Below are 27,390 nucleotides of genomic sequence, written 5' to 3'. Positions count from 1 at the left end.
TTTATTATAATTAAAAATACATTTTTGAAGGAAGGCAAATACTAATATATTGATGATGTTATACAGTGGATCATGGTCCACATAGCGTTTATATAGAGGGTGAAAGGAGGAGAATGGGAGAAAATTCAAAATTCAAAATCTTGGGATAAAAAAGATGATGTGATGGTGAAAATGATGGGATAGTTTGGTAGTATTTATAGCATTGTTATAAGGGTTGTGTAGGGGTTGGACTCTTGGACAGATAAGGATAATTTCAGAGATTAGATTTTACCCGCGGGTAAGTCTCCAAACGCAATGGGAACTCTGACAGAGACGGACTCTGACTCAACCTGACGCTGGAGCCTATAAAGAGTTCGTGTTTACTCTCTTTCATTGTCGAAGTCTCGCAACTTAGAGATTGGGGGACTGATGATGGAATAATTAGGACCGGATGCGGAGCACGGACGGGGCTGACTGGAACCGGAGCGGGCACATGGACCCGGGGTTAGCCGCGTGGCCGGGGCCAGCCCTCGGCCACGGGCTAACCGCACGTGGACGAGGTCAATCCTCGGCCACGGGCTGACCTTGACTCGGTCAAGGTCGGCCTCGACTGAGCGTCACGGCCGAGGCCTCGGCTGAACCCCTCGGCGTCGGCCGTGACGCTCAGATGAGGCCGTGAAGCTATGAATAAAGTTATGACATACTAAAAACCACAAACAATTTTTAATTTGCATTTTAATAAGGTATTATGTTTTTATATTAAAGTAGAATTGTAAAATAAAATTATTTATTTTTTATGCTGTAATACACTAAAAAATTCATTTATTTTCAATTTTGTAAATACAAAAACATAATAAAATAAATTTAAATAAATAAATTCAAACCCAAATAAATAAAGTAGGCTAAAGTGTCACCCCACACCATGCACTATATTGGTTATTCAGGCCACACCTTAAACTTTCATAACGTCCATTTCGATACACAAACTATTAATTTTTTTTCATCTAGCTATTTTTACAGGTTACCTACAAGTTATAGGTAATCTATACTGACTTGGAATTTTTTATTTATTTTTTTTTTAATTTTTTTGTTTTCTTCTAAACCTTTTCCAGCCCAACAACCAGTACTGGAACCGTAAAATAATAATAATAAAAATTCTTATATTTAGGCATTTAGCTACTGGCAGTAGCTAAATATATATATTAAAAAAAAATTATATTTAGCTACTGCCAGTAGGCAGTAGCCAAAATAATAATTAAAAAAATTTATAATATGTTTTTATAATAACAAAACATATTATATAAAATTTATAATATGTTTTTATAATAACAAAACATATTATATAAAATTTATAATATGTTTTTATAATAACAAAACATATTATATATAATTATATATACTAAAATATAATAACAAAACATATTATATATAATTATATATACTAAAAAAATTCTGATTGAACCGGAACATATAATTATATATACTAAAAAAATTCTGATTGAACCGGAACCGGAACCTTTATATAAGGTTCCGGTTCTGGTTTGTGTAACCTTGGAACCGTGAACCGGCGGTTCCAAACCGGAATGAACCACGGTCACCCCTAGGCAGGTCGTCGGCGAGCTCGGCGCACGCTGCCGCAAGCGAGGGGAGGAGCAGTGGATTGTGGAAGGGCTGTGCCGCAAGCGAGGGGAGGAGCAGTGGATTGTGGAAGGGCTGTAGTGATTTGGTCTAGTGAGCACTGATCCGGGTGAAGGCACAGGGGAGGGGCAGCGTCTGGCGTTGATTTTTGGGGTTTACTTACAAATTTTGTGTTGACTTAAAAAGAAGATTCACATAAGCTAATTACCTATGTCATGTCATCATAGTAACTTGGTAACCTGTGAAAAATGCTAGATGAAAAAAAAATTAATGGTTTGTGTATCGAAATGGACGTTATGAAAGTTCAAGGTGCGGCATGAATAATTCAATACAGTTCATGGTGCGGAATGACACTTTAGCCAATAAAGTATCGATGGAATGATAGTTAAATGTATTATATTTGTGTATCTTGCGATACTTAAACAAAATCTAAATCTAAATAGTATTGTATATGTAATTTATATGATACTTGATTATGGTACAAATATTGAATGTAATTATATAAAAGTTTGAAATTTGATTTATGTATCAAATATTTCATTGAAATAATTATAGGTATGTTAGCAAATATGATAAATTAATTAAAGTACAAATGTGTATATAACTATGGGTGCGTTTGGAAAGCAGAAAAATGACTTCTGAAAAATGTTTTCTGGAAAATGAGTTATTTTCCGGAAAATGAGTTCATTTTCCGTGTTTGGATGGATGTATTCCAGAAAAATGTCTTTGGGTGTTTGGTTCATTTTTCGGAAAATGAGTGAAAAATGAGTAGAAATATATAATTATATATTTTTATTATTTTATTTAAAATATAAAAATATATAAACTAATAATATTTATTTTAAATAAATAAATTAATTAATTTAAAATATAATTAAAAAAAAAGGGACGGTGGACTTTAGGATATAATTAATTAATATATAACAACCAATATAATTAATTTGGTTATTTAGGATTTACGATAATAACAACAATAACAAATATGAACGTTTTGGACTTTAGGCTACTTATTCCTTTCCTAGTAACTATATTCCTGTAAACCAAACACTTGAATTTAAATTACTACTTTATTCACGCATTATTAATCTCCCATGAAATTAAAATTCCTTTCTCACCTAATTCCCTCACTCCAACCACACGCCCTATAAGCATGATTCTTGTGGCTCACGAGGAATTCCACGTGATTCACATTTTCGCAACTATTTCACCTACAAGATTTAGTTGTGAGCAAGCCAAGCACAGAATATGTGCTGTACTCCTAGTTTAATTTCTCACAACGAAATGCATATATCCATCACCACATTATATTACGTTAAGAATTATTCCATCCTGAAGCTTTTCATGTAATTAACCTTCCCCACCTCTTATAAAACCAATTATATATCAACCCTGCCGCTGCTATCTCTGTAAACTCAACCACACAAAACCCGGCCTCTCACACACTGTCAATTAATATATATTTATTGCAAAGTAATTATTTTCCATGGCTGATACTACCCCAAAGGAAGAAGGTACAATTGCGTTTACTTTATTTATTTATTTATTTTTTTAATTTCCCACTTCCTATTTTCAAATTAAAGAAACGTTTGGTAGTATCGGCTCGTAATTACTTTTTAAAAGTACTGTCTCACTGGAGTTCAAATTCATGATCTTCCAAACCTCCCATTTGGGAGAGTTACCCAGTATCTCTAAATCACAATGTCATTTACTCTTCTTTTTTTTTTTTTTTTGGTTAAAATGGAGAGTAGTAATTCGAGAAATGGTGTCAATGTCTGCTAACATGTTACCAAATTTTTCTTAGGTATTGTGAGAACAATTTCAGACGCACCCCCTAGTCACTACGTGGTCAAGATTCAATCGGTGTCATTGCTCAAGAACAACATAGACCAATACGTTTCAGATGCTTTTGATGCCGGAGGCTACAAATGGTAATTAACTTTAACTTACCATCAAACTACTGTTATTACAACCATGATGAATTTATTTAATTTGAGTGACGAGAAAAACCCGCAGTCACTATTTGAAGGTGTACACCCGATAAATACTTCTTCGTGACCCTAACTGGACCACAAGGAGGTAATAAACTAGTTTATGTTGCTTATAGTTGATAAAGCTGTTAGGATCAAACCAAAAAGGTTAATAAGCCAGTCAGTATTAAAGGGCCTGAACTGAGTAAATCAGACCATAAAGAAGTTAATTAGTTTATGTTGCAACATAACCGATTGAGCGACCATGTTAAACCAAAATGACCCATAATCACTTCCCCATTGAGAGTCAAACTTAAAACATTGTGGTTATTTAACTGATTGTCTGAATTGGTTTACTTTGCGTTTGCAGGAAGTTGGTTGTCCACCCAAGTGGAAACAAGAACAAGAAGGTCACAGATCACATCTCTCTGTACATAAAACTCGCAGACACAAGCAACCTCCACCCCGGCTGGGAAGTCCATGCCGTCATTCGCATGTTTTTGTACGATCAGAAGAAAGACAACTACTATGTCGTACAAGGTTGCTTGCCCGTTACTATCAGTTTAGCCTTTTAGCTGAGACAAAACACAACCCTAAATCATAACAATTTGAATGAATGAATGTTTGTTAAATTTGATTCTTTTTTCAGATGCGGAGGAGAAAACGAGGCGATTTCGAGCAATGAAGGTGGAGTGGGGACACGACAGATTCATTGCTTTGACAGAGTTTTATAACGCTTCGAATGGATATTGGGTGGATGATGTTTGTGTGTTTGGAGTTGAGGTTTCTGTGCGCAAAGAAATAAAATTGCCAGGGAGAGATTGTCTCACACTCATTCAAAATCCTGTTGAAGACAATCTCTCCTGGGAAATTAAGGAATTAAACTTTAGGAAGGACTGCTACGAATCCAATGCATTGCAATATTGGTAACAACTTCATTTAATTTTTTTCTATGCCATACTTTCAATTATTTACTTCATCTGTGCTTTTTATCTTTTATTTATTTTTTAAGGCTATAACTCTAATCAGCAAAGATCACAATGAGGTAAAACAGTCTAAGTTATACATAGTTGACTGGCTCAAATCAAGAAGACTAATAATATATTGCTCCAGTTGGAAGTGAACTTTGTCTTACCATGTCAACTGCCTGCATGCTTACTTGGTCAAGCTAATTTTAATTTGTAATATAATTTTAAATTTGATTTTGATGTAATTTCTAAATATGTAAATTTTATATATTCATATTAAACTAAATATTATAAAAATTTGAATGGTAAATAACTTAAATCAACCCAGGCAGTCATAGTATTTTTTGTTGTAAATAAATTTGAATTTAGAATTGAACTACAATTCTATAGACATTTTTCAAAATTTTAAAGTGATGAAATTGTTGGTTGAAAATTTAATTTTCAATTTTAGATTTCTCTGACCACCTTTGAAAAGTGGTAACAAATTTTGACCACCAAGTGAAGGTGACAAGAAATTTTGTTCACTTTTAAACCATTACCTCCGACAATAGTTATAAAAGATATCTAAGTTTAAGACTTTTTTTTTGGGTGGTAAAACTCATGATTTTTCCGTAATGAGAATTGGCTTTCAGACCATAATCAGCAACTCAACAGTGAATTGCTCATAGTTGATGATAAGCTTAAATAAGAATGTCAATAGCCAGGCTTCTAGACTATAGTGAATATTTAAAGTTGATATTGTTACAAAATACATGTATATATAAAACTATATCATTTATGTGTAGGAAAATACGGATATATCCAAAGGGATTAGATGGCGGAAAAGGCACCCATGTCTCCGTATATTTGGCTTTGGCTGACGCTAAACCCTCAACTCAGATATATGCAGAGTTCAAAGTGCGCATAGTTGATCAATCTAATTCTAATCACATTTCATCCAAACCAGGTATATTTTTTGAATACAACTGACCATATTACATTGTAGTATCTGTTCGTTCCAAATCAGGTATATTTTTTGAATACAACTGACCCTATAACATTGTAATATTTGTTCGTTCCAAACCAGGTATATATGTACACATATACTTTATTTTGCCCAAAAGAAATGACCTAATGAGGTCAGTATCTATAATTTTTAGTACCTAATGATTATTACGAGTTCGATTCTTGCAGAAAAGTGTTGCAGTTGGTTCAATGCAACAAATGCGGCTTATGGTTGGCCAAAGTTCATGAGTATCGATGAATTCCGCAAACCACAAGGTGGCTATTTGGTGAACGAAACCTGCAGAGTAGAAGCTGATATTAAAGTGCTTGGGGTGGCTGATGAACCTGATGATCTGATCTCCAATAATTCAGCCAGTGACTGCAAAGAGATCATTTTAACATGAAACCTGAGATTTTCTATGGTGCTGATTGTCACCGGTGCTAATAGTAACTGTATAATTATGTATATCATATTTAATTGTATCGAGCACTATTAGTATCAGTGTACTATTATATTAGCACCATAAAAGACCATGAGAATATTACATTATGCATTATCTTGTAAACAAAAATAAATTACTCTGTCCATTTGCATTTGGAAAGCAGCCAAACTTTCCCAAGAATAAGCATATATGCAAATTTGTATGTATACAAATAAAGTTTTCCTAATTCAATACATATGAATGATTTCTTGTTTCTTTTAACCATATGATATTATCTATATTACATTATTTATCCTAATAATTAGAACATGCACCCTACATTATTTATCTTCACACAGGTCTTGCGTGAGACCATTTCAGATATCAAATATGTAATATATATATATATATATATATATATATATATATATATAACAAAAAGAGTTACTTAATTTCATTTTTTATTCTAGATTTATACTCCATATGTGATAGTCCACTTTAACTCTTTAAGTCCCTTTTTATGAGAATATCCATTTTTAGTCTTAATATTATTGTTGCATGACCATTTTTATCATTTTATTAACAATACAGTTTAAATATAATTAAATATAACGAAATTTCGGTTATCAATTATGGATTTTCTCACCGTTACATAACTTATGAGTCTATCATCATCTACTAACAAATTAAATCAATTTCTATTAACAAATATTCCATACTTTATTCTCACTGATTATAGTAATCGCTTATAATTGTATCCTACTATAACTAACAATCAATAGCCAACTATCATGTAGTGTAATGATGACATTCCGGTTATCATTTTAAATGGATAGTCATAGGTTTGAACCCTAGTGGTAAGGGCTTATATTTTAGATTTTTTGTAATGATGATATTTTAGATTTTTTGTTTAGGAAAGTATAGAATAGATACTATGATTGTGAATAATGCATGAGTACGTATTTCAAAAACAAAAATTATGCTTGCCTAGTTTTAGTTTTAAAACACAACTTTTGTTTTTAAGAATGTTTAATTTTAACGAATTATTTGAAATGGATTAGAAATAATAGTATGTAAATGCCTACAGTACAAAGAATTTCATAGTGGTTGGACGGGTCGTATTGTAAGTCCTAAATCTATTGTAATTCAAGGAAGCTTTGTGAATATAATTTGCATGTTTTTTTTTTTATTCTTGTATACTTTTTAAGTTAAAAAGAAGATCCAATTTATAGGTTATTGAAGAGGAATAGAAGTAATTCCAGATTCCATTCATTTAATTACATTACAGTAGTACGTCAAGAATCATTCTTTACTTTCCACAAGCTTTTCTTCTCATTAAACCTATTTCCATCTAGCTCCCCTATATCTCCAACAACATTATTAATCATATCTATCAAATTAAACCTTTCATCATATCAGATCCAAGACCCACTGTTTATATACCCGCCCAGCAACACCTTTCTTCTCCGGCCATGGCTGTACTCGTCAGGGAAGATGGTACACACATGTTTTCTGATCTTATAATTTTGCAAATGTTAGTTGCAGATGTTTGCTGACATGTATGTATGTATATGTTTAGGGGTTTCATTATCAACCACAGACGCAGCGCCCACCCACTTCATGTTCAAGATTCAATCCGTGTTGTCACTTGATGAAGAACACCCTATAGACAAATACACTTCAGCTCCATTCGAAGCCGGAGGCTACAAATGGTATTTACCCTCCTCTTCCTCTTCCTCTTTCTCGGGTCCGAATAGTTTGACTCGCTTATACTCCAAACATATATAACGCTTGGTCTTTTGGTGATAAGAAAAACGAAAATCTACCGTCGCTACCTAAGGGTGTTTGGTAAATTGCTGTTGGCTGATAGTTGTTAGTTAATTTGGTTAGTGAGTTTTATTAGTTAATAATATTAGCTGATTGTAGAAAGATGCATGTTTGATAAATTAGTTGTTAACTGATAGCTTGCAAAATGATTTTTCCAAAAAACTAATCGAAAAGGTTGCTTTGAGCAACTTTTTGAATTTTAGTCTTTTGGAGCAATAAACTACTACACAAAGCTAATACAGCAAGCACTTGTATTAGTTGTTTAACCAAGTCAAACAAGCCAAAAATGTCTGATTATCTAACTATTTTACCAAATAGGGCCTGATTAAGTAAATCCACTCCCCGAAGTTGTGCACTAGGTAAACTATGCCTTGTGATCTTAGCTGGCCACACCTTGAAATTTTGCACTAGGTAAATCATGCCTTGTCCTTAAGCGACAAACGTACATAAAGAGATAAATCGGATTAAACTAAGAGAGTCAATAGAATGATTTGACTAGTGGAACTTGTAACATTATGCATGATTATCCAGTCTGATGAATTTAATTGGAGTTATCTCATATTGCGTGGTTTGTATTTGTAGGAAGTTGATTTTCTACCCAAAGGGAAACACCCGTAAGGGAGTTACAGACCACATATCTATTCACCTAGCCATGGCGGATACCAGTTGTTTTCAACCCGGGTGGGAAGTCCACGCCGTGTTCCGCCTCTTCTTGCTTCATCAAAACAACGATACCTATTTGGTCATTCGAGGTAAATGTCTAAACACATATATGGCTCTGTTTGGTAAATAATCAGTCTATCAGCTAATTTTGATTTATTTGATTACTATTAGTTGTTTAATTTGGTTAAAAAATCAATATAAGTGTTTGGTTAATAAACATTTTAAATTCCAAAATATAAAATTTAAAAGGTTACTAAAAGCAGTGTTTTCAATTATTTTTTTGAGAAAAATAAATTATACCAAACAGCTAACAGCTAATTTACCAAACATTTTTCTACAATCAACTAATATCATCAATTAATTATACCTTCTAACACAATCAGCTGACAATCATTTACAGAACAGGGCCATAAATCATAACCTAGGTCAATAGAGACCTTAAAATTTGCATGAACTAATTAACCCTCCATTTTGATTCAGACGCGCAGGAAAAAGGGAGGCGATTTCGTGAGACGAGGACGGAGTGGGGATTCGACAGAATCGTCCCGATCAAAATGTTCCGTAACGGTTCATACGGGTTTGTGGTGGACGATGAATGCGTGTTCGGTGCGGAGGTTTATGTGCATAAAGAAATGAAATTCCCAGAAGGGGAAAGAAGATTCCCCAGAGGAGAGTGTTTGACAATGTTTAAAGATCCCGAACTCGTTAAGCACTCATGGAAAATTCCCAATTTTTTTTGCAGTCTCAAGCGTGATGATGGCCGTCTCTGTCACGAGTCCCCCACTTTCAATCAATGGTAACAACTTATTAACTTCATTTCTTCTATGCTCTATATTTTCTGTGTGACGGGTAAAACTCGCAATCAAGAGTGTACAACAGGTAAATCTACTTACTACAAGGAAATAAATCAGCTTAGGTTTCTCAGGACATAAACCAATATAGGCTCAAACCCAGAAAGTTAATTAATCATTTCCGTAAAAAACTGAAACTTTATAACTTTATGGTTATTAAATTAACTGTCTGATTAACTTGACTGAAAATCAGGAAAATGCGGATATATCCTAATGGAAAGGACGGCAAGTGCACCCACTTATCCTTATCCTTACATATGGATTTGGGTGATAAACCCATGGAGCCAACTTCTTCTCTAGCTAAGGAGCCAATTTCTCGCATATATGCAAAGTTCACACTACATTTGGTTGATCGTCATCAACACAAAAATTGGGTCGTTGAAGGCACGTATATACAAAAAATTAAACTCGTAATTTCTTATTTATTACTATGCATAAATTAAATATAATAAGTGTACGACTTCTGCTTAAACTTTTAATTGAAATGAACACATATTGAATTGTTGCAGGAAGTCGGTGGTTCGACCCCTCAAACCCCAAAAGTAGTTTTCATGAATGGCCAAAGGTGATAACTCAGGAGTATTTCAAGACGCAAACGGCAGGCTTTTGGTCGGAGTCCAAAGACGAATGCACCATAGAAGCTGAAGTTAGGGTGCATGGGGTGACTACACCTCTTCTATCTTGACCATATAAACCAACTTCATTCCAAATCAAGATTATATTACAATCTAATTAATGTTATCTAAAATAATTGTGTTTGGGTCCGAGTATATATCTTATGTTTGATATGTCATGTTATATTTCAGAGAGTACTTAGCTTTATGAATTGTGATTGGATAAATTTGTACGTGAACTATGAATTTGTTGTGTTTTGATATTTCATGTCAATTTTTTTACTTTCGAAAATTTTTGCTTCATTTGTGTTGGGTATTCGGATTCTTGGTTAAAAATTAAATTTTGAAGATGTGAGTTCAAATTCAAATTTTTTTGCTCAATTGCACTCTCAAAGTATTTCAATGATGTTGATGATTTGCAACTACCCGCAACTTATTTGATTCCTCAATTTGTAGTGAGAGCATGTGAAATTTTGTTATAATACTAGAAATAATTTAGAATATGGACCTAGCTATATATATATAGGGAAGAGATTGCGAAGAAGCTTCTTGAAAGATGGCTGGGTGAGATTTGAGCCGTTGATCAAATTTATATCAACAGCTCAAATCAATGAATTTTTTTTAAAAGAAAAAACGCATTTCCTATCAATATGTCTGCACTGTCCCCAACTAATGCACCTTAATATATAAAACTACGCGTCTTAAGCTATAAAACTACACACCTTAAGTTTTAAATTGATCGATGCACCTTAAGATATAAAACTATGCATCTTAAGTTATAAAACTATGCACCTTAAGTTTTAAACTGATATACCTTAAATTAGAAAAGTGATGCACCTTAAGTTATAAAACTATACACCTTAATCTTTAAACTTAAGCACCTTAATTAAGTTTTAAACTGATTAGAAAGTGACGCACCTTAAGCTATAGAATTACGCACCTTAAGTTTGAACAATACACAAAATGACCAAATTATCACCACGTTTTTTTAAATGTGTGTTCATTCGGGATGTTGATTTTCGCAAGATCAATGGCTAACATTAAGCCCTATTTTTCACCTAAGGGTTTCTTCGCACTTATCCTATATATATATATATATATATATATATATATATATATATATATATATAATTTTTCTCCCATTTTGTATGATAATTTTGTGTTATTATCTATGCAAATTAACGATTGTTTGATGCTACACTTACTCGCTTTTACTTTAGATATGGACTTGAGCTTTTAGTTGATAGGGAGTTAGAACCCTTGGAGAAATTAGTTAATTTTTAATTTTTATTTTTAATTTGAGAAATAGGGATGAGTAAAGATGTGAGAATCATAAATATTATATCATAATTTATAAAATATTTTGAATTAAAACCGTTATATCATATGCTAGAACTGTTTTTAATTTTTTTGAGTACTATTGACTTTATTAAAATGTAATATCTGTCTATACATATTTTTTCTCAACCTATTGAAGTATGGTAACCTCTTATTTGAGAGAGACACAAAGGTGATTGAATTACAAGTTACTTGGCTGTCTATTTTTAATTATTTAAACTTCGTTTATACTCGAGTTTCTTTGTGATTTCGCCCCAAATTTACTCCAGGAATACAACTTAGAAGAGAACATCTTAGCTAGCTTGCATGCATGCATGTATCACGACCACCAGGATCCTATACGCATTAAACACTTATAATACACTATTCAGTTATGAGCGAAACAAGCACGCACAGAATCTGTGCGATACACTACATCCCTGTTTCTCAACAAGGAATGCAAATTATATATGGGTCTACCACTATACCACATTACATTACTACGTCAAGAATCATTCTTTACTTTCCACAAGCTTTAATTTAATTTTTGATCTTCGATCTCATTTAACCTCTTTCCATCTCCTTCATCTATATATTCAACCCCATTAACCAAACCTTCCATCAAATCAAATCGAAGCTTCAATTCGCACCCAGAAAATTAAAGATTTTCTTGTCCGCCCATCATATATATCCATGGCGATCGTCAGGGAAGATGGTAAACTACAAACAAATTAAATTAAATGCTCTTATAATATATAATTGGATGTGCAAATGTTGTTGCAGATAGATGTTTGCTGACGTGTGGTCATATGTTTAGGGGTTTCATTATCAACGGTAGATGCGGCGCCAAGTCACTTCATGCTCAAGATTCAATCCGTGTCGTTGCTTACACAATACAAAATACAGAAATACACGTCCACTCCGTTCGAGGCCGGAGGCTACAAATGGTACGCTGTTAAATATTATTAATCCAATCGAGTTTGATCGAGTAGTTGACTTGCTTATTATACTCTGATTGATCTGAATGTATATAATGCAATAGTTATACCATCGACCCGGATTCACCTGGCAAGGTGAACCTGTCACAACTTACATGTTGTTCACAATTCAACATTCAGTATGTGTATTGTGACCATTTAATTGTAAGCATTCAATATTTAAAAGGTCGATCCGACCTGAGTCTATAGAATAATTTGCCTATATAATGTGTGGTTTAATTTGTGTGTTGCAGGGAGTTGATTTTCTACCCAAATGGAAACCGTGTTAAGGACCACATATCTATGCACCTTGCGGTGGCGGACACCGGCGGTTTCCAACCCGGCTGGGAAGTCCACGCCGTCTTCCGCCTCTTCTTGCTTGATCAAAACAATGACACCTATTTCGTCGTTCAAGGTTCAACTTCATATCATGTTTAACACATAGCTACTAGGGTTTAGATTGTAGGCAATAACACATGATCAGTCCAGATACGAGTTTCACATTGTGGTGGGCTCTTTATAAGTATTTACCTAATAAATTGTTGAGCTATCATGATTTACCTTCAACTATCTTATCGGGTTGTAATGTAAGAGATAGGGGTGAGGGAATTTCTTCTTCTATGGCCTAATAGGCAAGCTAATTAAGGTTGAAATTTAACACCTATAAAAATTCTTAAATTTTTCTCTATCAATAAAAACTGCACAGGGATAACCCCAATCAAGTCGAACATGGTAACTAAGAGATTATAAACCAGGTTGACTCTCAACAAGAGGACCACTATATTAGTTTTTTTAATTTGACTCAGTCAATTATATATAGACAACCTATGCTGATTTATTTCAGCGTCATGCGATTCTTTGTTGGTTAGGATCGTAAATTTGCAGGTTGTTAGTGGAGTAGTTTATATACTGATTAATATAATTTGCATGAAGTAACCTAGCTAGGTTCCATTTTGAGGCATGCAGATGCAGAGGCGGGAAAAGGAAGGCGATTTCGTGGGACGATGAGGGAATGGGGATTTGAGAGATTCATCTCTCTAACAACGTTCACAGACTCTTCATACGGATACGTGGTGGACGATGTATGCGTGATTGGCGCAGAGGTTTATGTCCATAAAGAATTTAAATCCCCAAAAGGGGAAACAAGATTCCCTAGAGGAGAGTGTTTGTCAATGTTTAAAGACCCCGACCCCGCCAAGCACTACTGGAAAATTTATAGTTTTTTTGCCCTACAGCGCCACTACCACGAGTCTAATACCTTCCAACAATGGTAACATCTATCCAAACCTTTTTTTGTTATCTAAAAGAAGAAATAGAATTATTGGGGATTAAGTGATATAAAAAACTAAAATGCCCTTATATAGTAATAATAATAATAACTGTTTTTCCTTTTCAAGCTGTCATTGAATTGTGATATGACATTTTCTAGCATATAATAAATACAAAGTATTACATTTTAATCCTAACTCGATTCGTCTCGTGGATAGGATAATCTCACATGAGACTCACCATTAAATTAATGCCCAACTATTACAACATCCATGCAGGAGAATGCGGGTATATCCAAAGGGAATGGATGGCAAGGGCACCCACTTGTCCTTATCTTTACATATGGAGTTGGGCAATGAAGCCAAGGAGCAAGCCCCTTCTCGCATATATGCAGAGTTCACACTACGTCTAATCGATGAACGTCGTCATCAGAAAAATTTTACCAAAAAAGGTACGTAGATACAAAAACAAATAAAAAAATATGATTTATTACTTATTTTTGTGCATATATAGACATGTAAAATAGGAAAATGATATAAGATTCTAAGTGAGTAATGTGTTATAATTTCACTATCAGTCTATCAACTTAAACTATTAATTGAGACATAACATATCATTCATTTCGTATAAAATGGTATCAATGTTAGTTGATTATTGTTGCAGAAACTCGATGGTTAAGCCCCTCCACAACTCGTTGTGAATGGCCACAGTTTATACCTATGGAGACTTTCAAGGCAAGCTTTTGGTCGTCGTCCAAGGACAAATGCGTCATAGATGCTGAAGTTAGAATGCACGGGGAGACTATACCTCTTCATTATTCTTGACCATATAAACCAACTCCAAAATGAAGACTATATTACAATCTATTCTAATGTTGTGTAAAATTATTGAGATCTTCGGATTTGATATGATCTTTCATGTTATGTATGAGGTTATCATTTTGCTTTGGCAGCTCATCCAAATAATAAAACAACGTTTTCACTTGAGTGTATACTAGTTTTTCTTTGTCGGGCATGCATGGGGGTTTGAGATGTTTGAGTCAAGAGTAGGGATGTTAAAAGGGGACCAAAATTCTCGAGTCAACTCTAAACTGCTCTGCGGTGGAGTGGGTTAGGACCTAAAATATTTGATCCATGAAAATGCAGGTCTCGCAGGCTACATAGGTTAGCCATTAACTTGTGAGCAAACAATATATGTATGTATGCATGTATGTATATATACAACACACAAATGTGCACTCGAATAGTCGAATGTCAAAATTCTACACTAAAAGTAATTATGGTACTAAAAAAGGAAGTTATTTAATATCTCACAGATTTCATTAGAAATTTAGTTATACTTTTGTTGAAAAAAAAAGAAAGATATAATAGACACGGGCTCATAATTATGCACTTGAAGGCACAAAAATATGCGCTCAAAAACACAAAGATATGCAATCGAAGCAATTATGGTACCAAAAAGTGGAGTAATTCAACTTAACTGTTATTGAAGTAATTATCTTTACAAACCGTTTGTAAATCTCACAAATTTCATTAGAAATTTAGTTATATGTTATTGTAAAAATGCAAAAGATAAAATAAACATTGACCTATAATTGTGCACTTAAAGGCACAAAAATGTGCACTTGAACACATATGAATGTGCACTCAAAGGTACAAAGATGTGCACTCAAAGGGAGGAACTATGCACCGAGAGAAAACATATCGACTCGAAGAAGGAAAAATGTGCACTCGAAAAAAAAATCATTTGAACTTATTTACACAAAATTATCATAATACCAACACATTTTGAAAAAAAAAATAAAAAATTCTTCATTCTGAACTTTTGATTTGGACTAGATCAATGGTTGAAATTTAACCATGTTTTTTAACCTAATATCTTCATTCGAATAAGGATCCGTGATACAAGTGTGACCCGATTTTAAATTCTCAAAAAAGCACGTTTGAGTACTTCCGATCCCTAACTACCAAATGTCCTCTTAAATCAAAATGTACATATTTAGATATTAAAGAATTACTTTTTTTTAGTACTACTGACTCTGTGACAATGTAGTATATATTCATAACTACTTTCTCAATCTACTGAAACACAAAGAGATAGCAGCCCTATTTAAAGAATTAGTTATGAATAAAAGGGTAATAGTTATGAACAACCCAACCAGTGAAACATTCTCATATGAGATTTTGCCTAATTTAATTATTATATGTCTCAATTCAACGGTCGTTTAACATAATACCTAGAAGCTAGCTACTCGATCTTTTAAATTCCATTATTTATTCTCCCGGCCTCTTAATTAGCTAGCATTGTTTATTGTGTTGTTTACTATTGAATTGTGAGCGAGACAAGCACAGAATCTGTGCGATACTACATCCCTATTTCTCAAAAAGGAATGCAGATATTGCCTCATTACTTTACATTACGTCAAGAATCATTCCTTACTCTCCTGTAGCTTTTCATCATATCATCTATATATCCATCCACATTATTCAAACTTTCTATCATATCAATTCAAATCTTCAACAATATTTCCTAGCTAGCTTGTCCTCCCATGGCCACATTCGTCAGGGAAGATGGTATATACATATATACATATACGCATGTTCTTAATTATAATTTTTCAGATAATGTTTGCTGACATGTCGTCATATGTTTAGGGGTTTCATTGTCAACTACAGACGTGGCGCCCAGTCACTTCATGTTCAAGATTCAATCCGTGTCTTTACTTACAGAATACAACGTTAAGAAGTGCAGTTCAGCTGAGTTCGAAGCCGGAGGATACAAATGGTAGTGTTAATTTGTCGGGTTTGAGTAGTTTGACTCGCTTACATATATACGCCCCATTTTTGTGTTTGCACTTTGTTGCAGGAAGTTGATTTTTTACCCAAATGGAAACAAACGGAATCATGTTACAGACCACATATCTGTGCACCTAGCATTAATGGCGGATACGAGGTCGAGGGGTTTCCAACCCGGGTGGGAAGTCCACGCCGTGTTCCGCCTCTTCTTGCTTGATCGAAACAACGATACCTATTTGGTCATTCGAGGTTGGTTCATGTCTAAAAACACACACACACATATATATATATATATATATATAGTTACAAGTTTATTCTTGATTTTAGCCGGTCAAGTTATTTACTTCCTTGAAGTCCTCTGTGCTAAGCTGGTTTATAGGCTTATTACCTCATTGTAATTCTTTGGTCAGTTATGAATAACCTGAGTTTAACACCTTATTTACTTTATTGTATTATTGCAAAAATCTCGTCTAAGCGTCAATTAATCGCCCCTAGGTGCTAGGCATTGGCCGATCGCCTAGCGTATCTCATTAGTCGGTGGTCTAGGCGGCTGGCCGGCTAGCTAGGCAACCGACTAGGTCACCTAAGCGCGGCTTAGGCGCTGACCACCAGGCCTCCTAGGTGCGAATTAGGCTGTTATTAGCAATTGTTATTTTTAATGGGTTATTTCACACAAAATAACATATATGGTTTTGAGCAAGATAACCCTAAATTGTAGGTTAATATTTAATATTTTAGTATTAACTATTAAAGTATTATATAATTTATAATTATTATCTTTAAAAAATTAAAAATACTTAAACAATTTTTTTTTTTAAAATACTCCCTCGCTGACTAGGCGCTTGCTTTTTTTCAATCATGATTCATTGTAGTTCTCTGGTTAGTTATGAAGGTTGGTTTACCACATTGTTGTCTTTGTCAATTAAGATCATAAGGTAAGATTTATTCCGTATACACTTTCAGTGATTGTGAATTTTTCTAGTGAAATTACTAATAATTTGTGCGAACTAACCTTCAATTTTGATGCCCGCGTGCAAGCAGATGTGCAAGAAAAAGGGAGGCGGTTTCGTGCGACGAGGACGGAATGGGGATTCGACAGAGTCATCCCTGTGGGAACGTTCAATGATCCTTCGTATGGATATGTGGTGGACGATGTATGCGTGTTTGGTGCCGAGGTTTATGTGCATAAAGACTTGAAATTCTATACAGGAGAGTGTTTGTCAATGGTTAAAGACCCTGATCCCGTTAAGTATCCTTGGACAATTTTCAATTTTTTTGTCCCCGAGCGTGCCTACCACGAGTCCCCCACATTCCAACAATGGTATTGACTGTTCAAAACTTTTTGAGTTACACCAGATATAAACCGACACGATGCTAATCAATTATTACAACATACATACAGGAAGATGCGGGTATACCCAAATGGGAAGGACGACAAGGGCACCCACGTGTCCTTGTCGTTACATCTGGCTTCGGGTGGTGAATCCAAGGAGCCAACTCCTTCTCGAATATACGCAGAGTTCACACTGCGGCTAATCGACCGTCATCACCACAAAAATTGGATTGTCAAAGGCACGTATATAAAACGATTACTAATAAAAAAAAAAAAAAAAACGAAACTTGTGGTTTCTTACTCTTTGTTTAGCATAAACATACGAAATAATGGAGTGTCTATCTTACGATAAGTAACTATGCCTATTCAAAACACACATAATGAATGATTTTCAATTGTATTAAATAAATCAAGGTAACATTAAAAATTCATAGTTTCACAGATAATTTAAAGTTTTAGTTAAAATAAAACAGATTCTTCGATTCCGCAGGAGCCCGGTGGTTCAACCCCAGAAGCCCCACAAACACTTTTTATGAATGGCCAAAGTTAATAACCAAGGATTATTTCAAGACGAAATCGGCAGGCTTTTGGTCGTCGTGCAAGGACAAATGCACCATAGAAGCTGAAGTCAGAGTGCATGGGGAGACTACACCTCTTCAATCTTGACCATATATATAAATCAACTTCTATTGTATAAAGATTGGATTTATTTATTTTCAAAAAAAAAAAAAAGAGATTGGATTTATTTGATACACACTCTTAAATAGTGAATGTTGTCGATCTTCTTGTCACTTAAAAATATTATATTACAATTTAATATTGTCTAAAATAATTGTGATATAATCTATCATGAGATGTAGCGTAAATCATAATGTTATCGTTTTTAGGAGCCTGTCAATATAATAAAACAAGGGTTACATTTATGCGAGATTATCTCAAGGATCTTTATTCATAAGATGGGTCGAGGCAAGACAAATCAATATGCAAATGTAATACTTATACTAGCAAATATAATAATAAATTATGAATAAAATGTTTATTACTTGAAAACATTATACTTTTGGTAACAAATGTAATACCTTTACATTTTTTATTTAAAGTATTACTTTTTCCATCATCAAAAGTATTATATTTTTCTGATGTGGAATATATCTCGGGTGTACTTAGTTACCTATAGTATTGTATACATACTCGGTATCTGGTCAAGCTACCATGAGAAATTATTCCCGAGCATAACCGACCTCAAACGTATCGACCCAGTCTAGATGTGAATACCAAGCATAAGCTTAGTTAACAATAGTTTGCGCCCGCTTTTTTCATCCAACTCGACCTTCTCAGGTCGGGACGGCCTATCCAGCTGAGTCTAATTAGAAAGCTAAGCCTTACTCCTTTGTTTCAACCCAATCACAGCAGAAACGAGGACATCAGGAACCTTAACACACATGGAGGAATCAGCGGAGCCTCCGACCTATCCTTCCCCTATGAATGAGTCACACGTGTTGCACATGCCGAGCCTCCGGCATGTGCTCTCTTCACCCCTATAAATAGGGCATTAAATGTTAAGAGGGAGACTTTTCAGCATGTACACTTACCATATCAATGCTCGGGACACTCTAGCTTCACGTCACTCCCGAGCTCAAACTTAAACCAACAAGCAGACCATTAAAGGACCGTCTACGATTCGATCCTAATACCCTTGCGTCCCTGCAGTGTTTGTGTATACATCCGTAGTAACTACATTATCATTTCCCTTATAATAAGTTATAAATAATGTTGCACTTATAAAGGAAAATGTAATACTTTTACATCAAAATGTAAAAGTATTACATTTTTCCGTATAAGTAATAAACATTTTATTTATAATTTCGTACAAAATATTACATTTACTAATATATATTTTACATTTTATTTGTAAGACGGGTTCACACAAATTTCTGCCCTAAAAAAAATACTTTTACTTGCATGTACAAGTTTTTCTTTAATTTGAATTGTCGGCAGCTGAAAATGAAACAAAGAATCGCACGTCATTAACTAGAACCAAAAGAGCTTATAACTTTGGTTTAATTGCATAATTTTATATTTTCAATGACATATTGTAATTGTTTTAAAATAAATAACACACTTATAATTTTACATATAATTTAATAACTTATTTAACCTTTATTCGTATAAATAAAAACAATTGAAATGTTAATTGCCATCAAGTCATCAACAAATAATCAATTAAAATTGCAAAGTTTCTCAAGATATATTGGGCCGGGCAGGAAACCCGGGTAAAGGCGACGTGACCCGCACCGACACTAGTAACCGTGAAATTAAAAAAATAATTAAATCACAAATTAAATAATGAAGCTTCTCCAAACCAATTCACCAATAACGTGCCAAAGTGCCAAACAAATATTTCTAAATCAATCAAAGCATTCAAGGGGAGTCACGTCTTACTAACTTTTATTTCATTTTATATTGTGTCATTTAATTATTTCATAATTATTTTAATTATTATTGAGTACTGCATCTTTTTTTCATATTTCCTCCTACCTTTTAATTTGATATTTGGTTATATCAATCAAATTTCCAACTGCTCGCCCATAAAATGTAATTTTTTTCCAAATAAAGTTGTTACAAAGAACAAAAAATGATATATTCAAATATAAATACAGAACACTATTACTAAAAGTTATCATTGTAACAATCTCAGATGTGAGAAAATTTATATCTTTCGGTAAGTGATTGCTGGAGATTTACTCGGCACGACCAAATGTGACAACAAAAGCATACTTATGCACCTAATGTGACAAAATTAATAGTTGGAGCAATAGTGAGGTTCGTCTGCCCCTAAGTTGATATCTTGTTTGCATTATCACCGGGCAAATAACGCTTTTAAGTGTTATATCAAATAACATTTTTAAGGTAGTGTTATTTTAGCGTGCGTGTAACACTTCCTCCGTTGAGGTGTTATATAAGACGGCGACTCCTTTACCTCCTCCTCTGAGGCTCGAACTTACCCCCTTCCGTGTGGAAGTGTAAACCAGGTGTCACCATACCACAAGGTCTTTGACAAATTATATTTGAGTATAAAATAACATTTAATGTAAAAATTTGGTGTGATGGGTTGGAGATGAATAAAATTTGGTGTGAGAATATTCTTTTGATATGACATTTATTTGTGTAGACTTTTGGTGTTTTGAGTTGGAGATGATCTTACCATGGTCATTGGGTGCAATATTTGGCAATAATAATTTACCTAATTAAGTACTATATTAAATTAAATATAGTTACTATAGAGTATCATTCATATATTTTATTGCTTAAAATGTATAACTAATCCATACATACAACGTCAACAACAGGCAAGTAGTTGGTATATATGCATGTATATTTTAAAATTACAGAGTAACAAATACATTCATAAGTACGACAGCAAGTAAGAGAAAGAGATGTGGTAACAATCTCACATGCCACATAATAATTCATAAATGACCAAACCAACAGGCAACCAGTACCAAATCAAATCCGACAACATTTTTTGTTAGGTTATGACAGTTCCTTTCAACAGTTCGAATAAAAACATATGATACGATCATGAATACTGTTGGTGGATTTCAAAGATTTTTACATAAAAATGACACTTTTGCTTTATGAGTTATCTTTATATAATAGTTATTGCGTGGACGTACCGTGGTCCATACAGATGTGTGGACCACAGTTCTAAAACGACGTTGTTTCGTGTATTTTTTTTTTCATACGATCCATTACAACGTACATTTTTATAATTCATAAAGTACATTATTCTAACTCGTAAAATATATTATCTTACCTCAGAAGTTTCATTATTTTAAAGTGTCATTTTTTACTTAAGGGATCACATATTTTGGACAACATTAGTAAAAAAAAGTGTGATATAGTAAAAAGATACTAATGTTGTCTAAAATATGTGATCCCTTAAGTAAAAAATGACACTTTACTATATCACACTAGATAAATTTTAACATTTTTTGAGCTAAAAATTACATAAGTGGAGTAATGATATATGTATAGTAGAACCGAGATTGATGTTTAAACAACAAAATTAACTTTGCAAAATAAGGTCTTTAACATTTTTTTTTTATTATTATAAACTAACACAATCTATTTATGAGCAACTAAAAATGTCACTTTAAAAAATTTGTGCACTATAAGCTACATATCAAATTATTGAGGGGCTGATTTACACTATCTATAATTCAATAAACACCTTTCATAATAATAATAATAATAATAATAATAATAATAATAATAATATTATTATTATTATTATATTATTATTATTATTATTATTATTATTATTATTATTATTATTATTATTATTATTATTACAAAATAGATCTTACATAGACATCAAGAACTAAATTGATCACATACGATTGGATGGTGACATATTTTGACAATATGGGCTTGTTGAGACTTCACATTTTTGAATTGTCACCTAGCACACATTTGGATCATTACATAACATAAATTAAAGTTGAACTATCGGTGTCTATATAATTGCGTCTCATGTAATAACTATTAGTTAGTTTTTTTCTTTTCTTTTCTTTTCAAGTATAACAAATGTTAAAAAAAAAGTTTTTTTTTTTAAATTGATTGCGAACATTGAAGTAAAACTAATCCTAATTTAGTTGGCACGTGAAAAAATAAATCAAATACAGAACAATAGATCCCATCCACACAAAATCAAAATCTCAAATCTCAAATCGTTTTCAAACTTAACTCGAGTAGAACTATGGTTATTTTCATGGCAAGGCTGACAGTTTTGACCTACCAACCGCTGTATTTGACTACTGACCATTCTTTATAAACGAGGAGTCAAAACGAAAATATTTTGATTCTTAATAGCATTTTACTTTTACTATCATTAATTAATTAAATTACCAGAGATAATGACAGCTTGCTTTAAATAGAGTATATTTTTATCCACCTGTTTCAAACGTATACTCAAAGCATGTTTCTCGCCAACCTTGATTTGGAGTTGTATCCTTGTGAGCATCGCGTGGTATATGAATTCGACAAAATTGTAGACTCTATCTTTTTGTCATATTATTATGAATTTAATTCCTTTAATTTGGTTCATAAAATGAATTTTGAAAAAATAGCTAATAATTATATTATTTGAACTGGGATGTGATTGAGTGGCAAGTGATTCATTCACCCTTAACCTTTAGTTAAGTGTTCGATCCTTGATTTTGGGTATATAGCAACCATCTCCAGGCCAGTTATCCCACCCAATAGAGGTGTCTACAATTCAGCAAAAGAATTAGGTATTGTGTTCGATGGTGAAAATCCTGAGCTACACCAAAAAAAAAAAAAATCTGTTATTTGGTTTATAAAAAGAAACAATATAAATTTTATAAGCATGAGTGAATCCATATTAGTACTCTGATTTATGTTTGTATTTTTATACTTGTTGAGTTGTACATTGCACTACAAATATTGTACTATAATTTTTATCGGATAAAATTATCCCTTACATTATTAAACTTCCGTTACTATACATTGAATGCTACCACGTACAATTATATTTAATCATTTCCATATCTAAAATTCATATTTTAACCATTATTAATAATGACATAATTGTTGCCCAAATTATTAACTATACTTTTTAATATAATATGAATTTTACAACTATTAATTTTATAACTTTTTTTAAAACTATTTTAATGTAATTATGATTTTAACATTGAATACTAATATTCAACATTTATTTTTATTATTTATAGATATAGAAAAAGCTAGTAATAATAATATGGAGTAAATGCCATTAGGTATTAAATGTATACCAAGGAGAGTGAATTATATACCTCCCAAATATGGGAGAGGACTTTGCTTAACTCCCAAAATCTGAGTATGAGGCTCCCCTTTTATAGGGGAACCTCATGCTTCATTTCTTTGCAATTGGGCAATGTGGAATGCCCCACATCACTCATGTAGTCATTTTTATATTTTTATAATTATATTATACTGATAAATTTATAAATAATAAAAAAATTATTATTTAAAAAGTAATGTTATCCAACCTTTCAAAAACTTTCCTCCTAAATCCCTCATTATATGACTTTTTCTTGGAGGGATTTAAGGAGAGGAACAATAATACATTTTCTTTATTTAAAATAAAATTAGACAAAATATTATATAATTAAGGAAAAATGTTCAAATTGACCGCTGAACTACACATGAAAATGCAATTTGGTCATCCAACTCAAAAAAAAAAAAAAGAAAAGCAATTGAATCTTTGAACAAGCTAAAATCATGCAATTCAGTCAAAAGTGACTTGTTCTCTAGATTAACCGCTGACGTGGTGGTTAACATTTAATAAATTATTTTATTTATTTATTTTAAATATTACAAATTTTAAAAATAATAATAATAATTAAAAAAACCCCAAACCCCACCCCTCCCCTCCAGACAATGCCAAAAATACCATCATTAAAGCGCAATATACAAACAAGTTGGATTGAAAAAAGAACATAAATTTTGTTAATTACGAAAGTTCTTCACGAACTTATGCTAAAATTTGCTTATTATATTTTTTTGCTTTTTTGTTGTTATAATTATACCAGATTTCTCAATTTTGCTAGTCAAATCCTTAACTCAGAAGACTCTTACTATAACATCTTTGACTGATAAAGAAAATCTGCATCCGTTTCAAAATAATAAGCACAGGTAAATTATATTTCCAACCTCTTAAAAGATAATAAATCACAATTTATTTTCAATCTATATACTATTTCCAAAAAAAATCTTATTTCAATTGGTGATATCACATCAAATTTTGTTCCACCTACTACTTAGCATTATATATAATAATATAATACTGTAATAATAATAGAGTGCAAGATGATGTTAGGTTGCCAGGTTGGTAAACGCGAAATTGATTTGACTAATCCAATGACGCGGTTGAAAAAAGGAGTTACCGAATTGGAGTGTCGGCCGTAGACGCTGAATCTCAACTACTCTCTCAGATGAATATAGCCCGAATCATGTCGTAAAGGGATCCTCCCTTCCCCTATATAAACCCCCTCTAAGTCTCATTTCTCTTTGCCCATCGCCTCCAAGACCTCCTCTACACCATATTCACTGCACTCAAATCCTCTCTCTGTAAGTTCCCTCTCCTCCTCTCTCTACTCTCTCTATGTACATACGCGCAATTAGTGTCGGTACATTTGCTTTGTCGTTAATAGTTCAGATCTGAGTGAGATTGCATCGGAACTGCTGCTGTGTTAGGATTTTACTTTGCTTATAGTTGATAGTTTTTTTTAATTGATGTTGTTTGTTTAGATCTGCGATGTGTGTTGAGTTTTGTTTGTCATTGAAGTTAAAGGCGGTGTAGATCTGTAGTTGTTGTGCTCTGCTTCAGCTAGATCTGCGATTTGAAGTTTATCTGCGAATGTATGCGTCCGTTTTGTCGGTATTGTTTAGCGTGATACTTGTTGTCCATGAATCTGAGTAGCATACGCCTTGAATAGTTGAATCTCGCTTTATTAATCTGAGTAGCGTGATACTTGCTGTCCGTTTTGACGAAATTGAGTGGATGTTCTGTTATGATGTGTTTTTTTCAGCGCATGTTAGTGTTAGGAGACTAATTTTACTGTCTTAGGTACTCAGATCATATTGTGCTCCATTTTGATGAAGTTGAATATATGTTCTGTTATGATGTGTTTTTGAGAGCATATCAGCGCCTGTTAGTGTTATGAAATTGGATTACTGTCTTCTTTAGTTGGATTGTGGATTGTTTTGGTTTAGGGTTGATGAAAGTTTCTGATCTGTTGTTGGAATTGTGTTTTGATTTGTGATCTTATCTGCAGCTCGGAAGATATGGAAACCTTCTTGTTCACTTCCGAGTCCGTTAATGAGGGACACCCTGACAAGCTCTGCGACCAGGTCTCTGATGCTGTGCTAGATGCTTGCCTTGCTCAGGATCCTGAGAGCAAGGTTGCTTGTGAAACCTGCACCAAGACTAACATGGTGATGGTTTTTGGAGAGATCACAACCAAGGCGGAGATTGATTATGAGAAAATTGTGCGGGACACTTGCCGTGCAATTGGATTTGTGTCTGATGATGTTGGTTTGGATGCTGACAACTGCAAGGTCCTTGTTAACATTGAGCAGCAGAGTCCTGATATTGCCCAGGGTGTCCATGGTCATCTTACAAAGAGACCTGAGGATATTGGTGCTGGTGACCAGGGCCACATGTTTGGATATGCCACCGACGAGACCCCTGAATTGATGCCCCTCAGCCATGTCCTTGCAACCAAGCTTGGAGCTCGCCTCACCGAGGTCCGGAAGGATGGGACCTGCGCTTGGCTCAGACCTGATGGTAAAACTCAGGTCACTGTTGAGTACTACAATGACAATGGTGCCATGGTTCCTGTCCGTGTACACACTGTTTTGATCTCTACTCAGCATGATGAGACTGTCACCAATGACGAAATTGCTCGTGATCTCAAGGAGCATGTCATCAAGCCTGTGATTCCCGAGAAGTACCTTGATGAGAAGACCATCTTTCACCTCAACCCATCAGGCCGATTTGTCATTGGTGGACCTCATGGTGATGCTGGGCTCACTGGCCGCAAGATCATTATTGACACATACGGTGGATGGGGTGCTCACGGAGGAGGTGCTTTCTCAGGGAAAGACCCTACCAAGGTGGACAGAAGTGGAGCCTATGTTGTGAGGCAAGCTGCCAAGAGCATTGTTGCCAACGGGCTTGCTCGTAGGTGCATTGTGCAGGTGTCATATGCCATTGGTGTGCCTGAACCATTGTCTGTCTTCGTAGATACCTATGGAACCGGAAAGATTCCCGACAAGGAAATCCTCAAGATTGTGAAGGAGCACTTTGATTTCAGGCCTGGTATGATCGCCATCAACCTGGACCTCAAGAGGGGTGGCAACAGCAGGTTCTTGAAGACCGCTGCTTATGGCCATTTCGGTAGGGATGACCCTGACTTCACATGGGAAGTGGTGAAGCCTCTCAAGTGGGACAAACCTCAAGCTTAAATTGATATTGTTGCTGATGCTGTTGCGGATGCCGACGACTATTTAGCTTAATCCTTTGCCCCAATATGTTGCCTAATGGACAGGCCATGTGTTTAAATTTTCTTTTTCTTCTTTTTTCTTTTTTTGAATTTTTTCCTTTGTGCTTTTAGTTTTTGGGGTGGGGTAGAGTTGCCATTTGTCCCATTTGTTATTCGTTTCTTGCTAAACGGTTATATACTGTTGGTGTTAAATCATCATAACTACTACAAATATATAATGTGTTTTGAAATGTTACTTTCCGATTCTATAGGTTATTATTAGCACTAAGCTAGCTTTTGAGTTGCGAGTTTCGACACAGGACTAGTTATTATTGATAGAAGGCTTTTATTTTTATTTTTTTCTCTTCTACGTGTGAAGGGGAAGAGAACACATTACATAATCTTTACTCCCAGCAACACAATGTCAGGAAAACAATTCTTACTCGCACAATAATGTCAACCAACAGAAGTTAAATGCCCCTGGGAGGAGAATAAAAAATATACTCTACTCGTTTACCGTATCTTTGTTTGTTGGCATCCTTGAAAAGCTTTAACTTTGTAGTTGACTTTTAACCACTTAGTGTTTTATATCCAACATATACTTTTTGAAATAATAAGAAATATCTTATTAGTGTTCCACCAAACATATACTTTTCGAAATAATAAGAGGTAGTGATGAATCCTAAATGTACACTTCATTTTTATTTTGAAAAAAACAGGGTCAAATAGCCTA

At 33.9% G+C, this 27,390-nt stretch overlaps 5 protein-coding genes across 5 annotated transcripts; all 5 read left to right on the top strand.

Moving 5' to 3' along the window:
* Positions 1 to 2,990: 2,990 nt before the first annotated feature.
* On the top strand, positions 2,991 to 6,240 carry LOC116001801 (probable inactive serine/threonine-protein kinase fnkC). Its single transcript, XM_031241749.1, has 6 exons — positions 2,991 to 3,128; positions 3,419 to 3,545; positions 3,955 to 4,124; positions 4,234 to 4,510; positions 5,338 to 5,498; positions 5,726 to 6,240. Exons 1-6 carry the CDS (start codon positions 3,101 to 3,103, stop codon positions 5,938 to 5,940), a joined length of 978 nt encoding a protein of 325 aa, XP_031097609.1. The 5' UTR covers positions 2,991 to 3,100; the 3' UTR covers positions 5,941 to 6,240.
* Positions 6,241 to 7,329: 1,089 nt separating this feature from the next.
* On the top strand, positions 7,330 to 10,205 carry LOC116002882. Its single transcript, XM_031243066.1, has 6 exons — positions 7,330 to 7,455; positions 7,538 to 7,670; positions 8,368 to 8,537; positions 8,929 to 9,244; positions 9,493 to 9,683; positions 9,809 to 10,205. Exons 1-6 carry the CDS (start codon positions 7,431 to 7,433, stop codon positions 9,982 to 9,984), a joined length of 1,011 nt encoding a protein of 336 aa, XP_031098926.1. The 5' UTR covers positions 7,330 to 7,430; the 3' UTR covers positions 9,985 to 10,205.
* A 1,660-nt stretch (positions 10,206 to 11,865) lies between these two features.
* LOC116002877 lies at positions 11,866 to 14,467 on the top strand. Its single transcript, XM_031243061.1, has 6 exons — positions 11,866 to 11,945; positions 12,048 to 12,177; positions 12,462 to 12,622; positions 13,174 to 13,477; positions 13,755 to 13,927; positions 14,140 to 14,467. The coding sequence occupies exons 1-6, from the start codon at positions 11,924 to 11,926 to the stop codon at positions 14,298 to 14,300; spliced, it is 951 nt and encodes a 316-aa protein (XP_031098921.1). The 5' UTR covers positions 11,866 to 11,923; the 3' UTR covers positions 14,301 to 14,467.
* Positions 14,468 to 15,990: 1,523 nt separating this feature from the next.
* LOC116002908 lies at positions 15,991 to 18,336 on the top strand. The gene is made up of 6 exons (XM_031243091.1): positions 15,991 to 16,049; positions 16,131 to 16,260; positions 16,342 to 16,520; positions 17,313 to 17,592; positions 17,674 to 17,843; positions 18,095 to 18,336. The coding sequence occupies exons 1-6, from the start codon at positions 16,025 to 16,027 to the stop codon at positions 18,268 to 18,270; spliced, it is 960 nt and encodes a 319-aa protein (XP_031098951.1). The 5' UTR covers positions 15,991 to 16,024; the 3' UTR covers positions 18,271 to 18,336.
* Positions 18,337 to 24,589: 6,253 nt separating this feature from the next.
* On the top strand, positions 24,590 to 26,919 carry LOC116002540 (S-adenosylmethionine synthase 2). Its single transcript, XM_031242710.1, has 2 exons — positions 24,590 to 24,741; positions 25,449 to 26,919. Exon 2 carries the CDS (start codon positions 25,459 to 25,461, stop codon positions 26,638 to 26,640), a length of 1,182 nt encoding a protein of 393 aa, XP_031098570.1. The 5' UTR covers positions 24,590 to 24,741; positions 25,449 to 25,458; the 3' UTR covers positions 26,641 to 26,919.
* The last annotated feature ends 471 nt before the right edge of the window (positions 26,920 to 27,390 follow it).

The sequence above is a fragment of the Ipomoea triloba genome, chromosome 13, assembly GCF_003576645.1.
Source record: "Ipomoea triloba cultivar NCNSP0323 chromosome 13, ASM357664v1".
Classification (NCBI taxonomy): Eukaryota; Viridiplantae; Streptophyta; class Magnoliopsida; order Solanales; family Convolvulaceae; genus Ipomoea; species Ipomoea triloba.
Note: the sequence above shows the minus strand (reverse complement) of the source record. Positions and strands in the feature narration are given on the sequence as shown.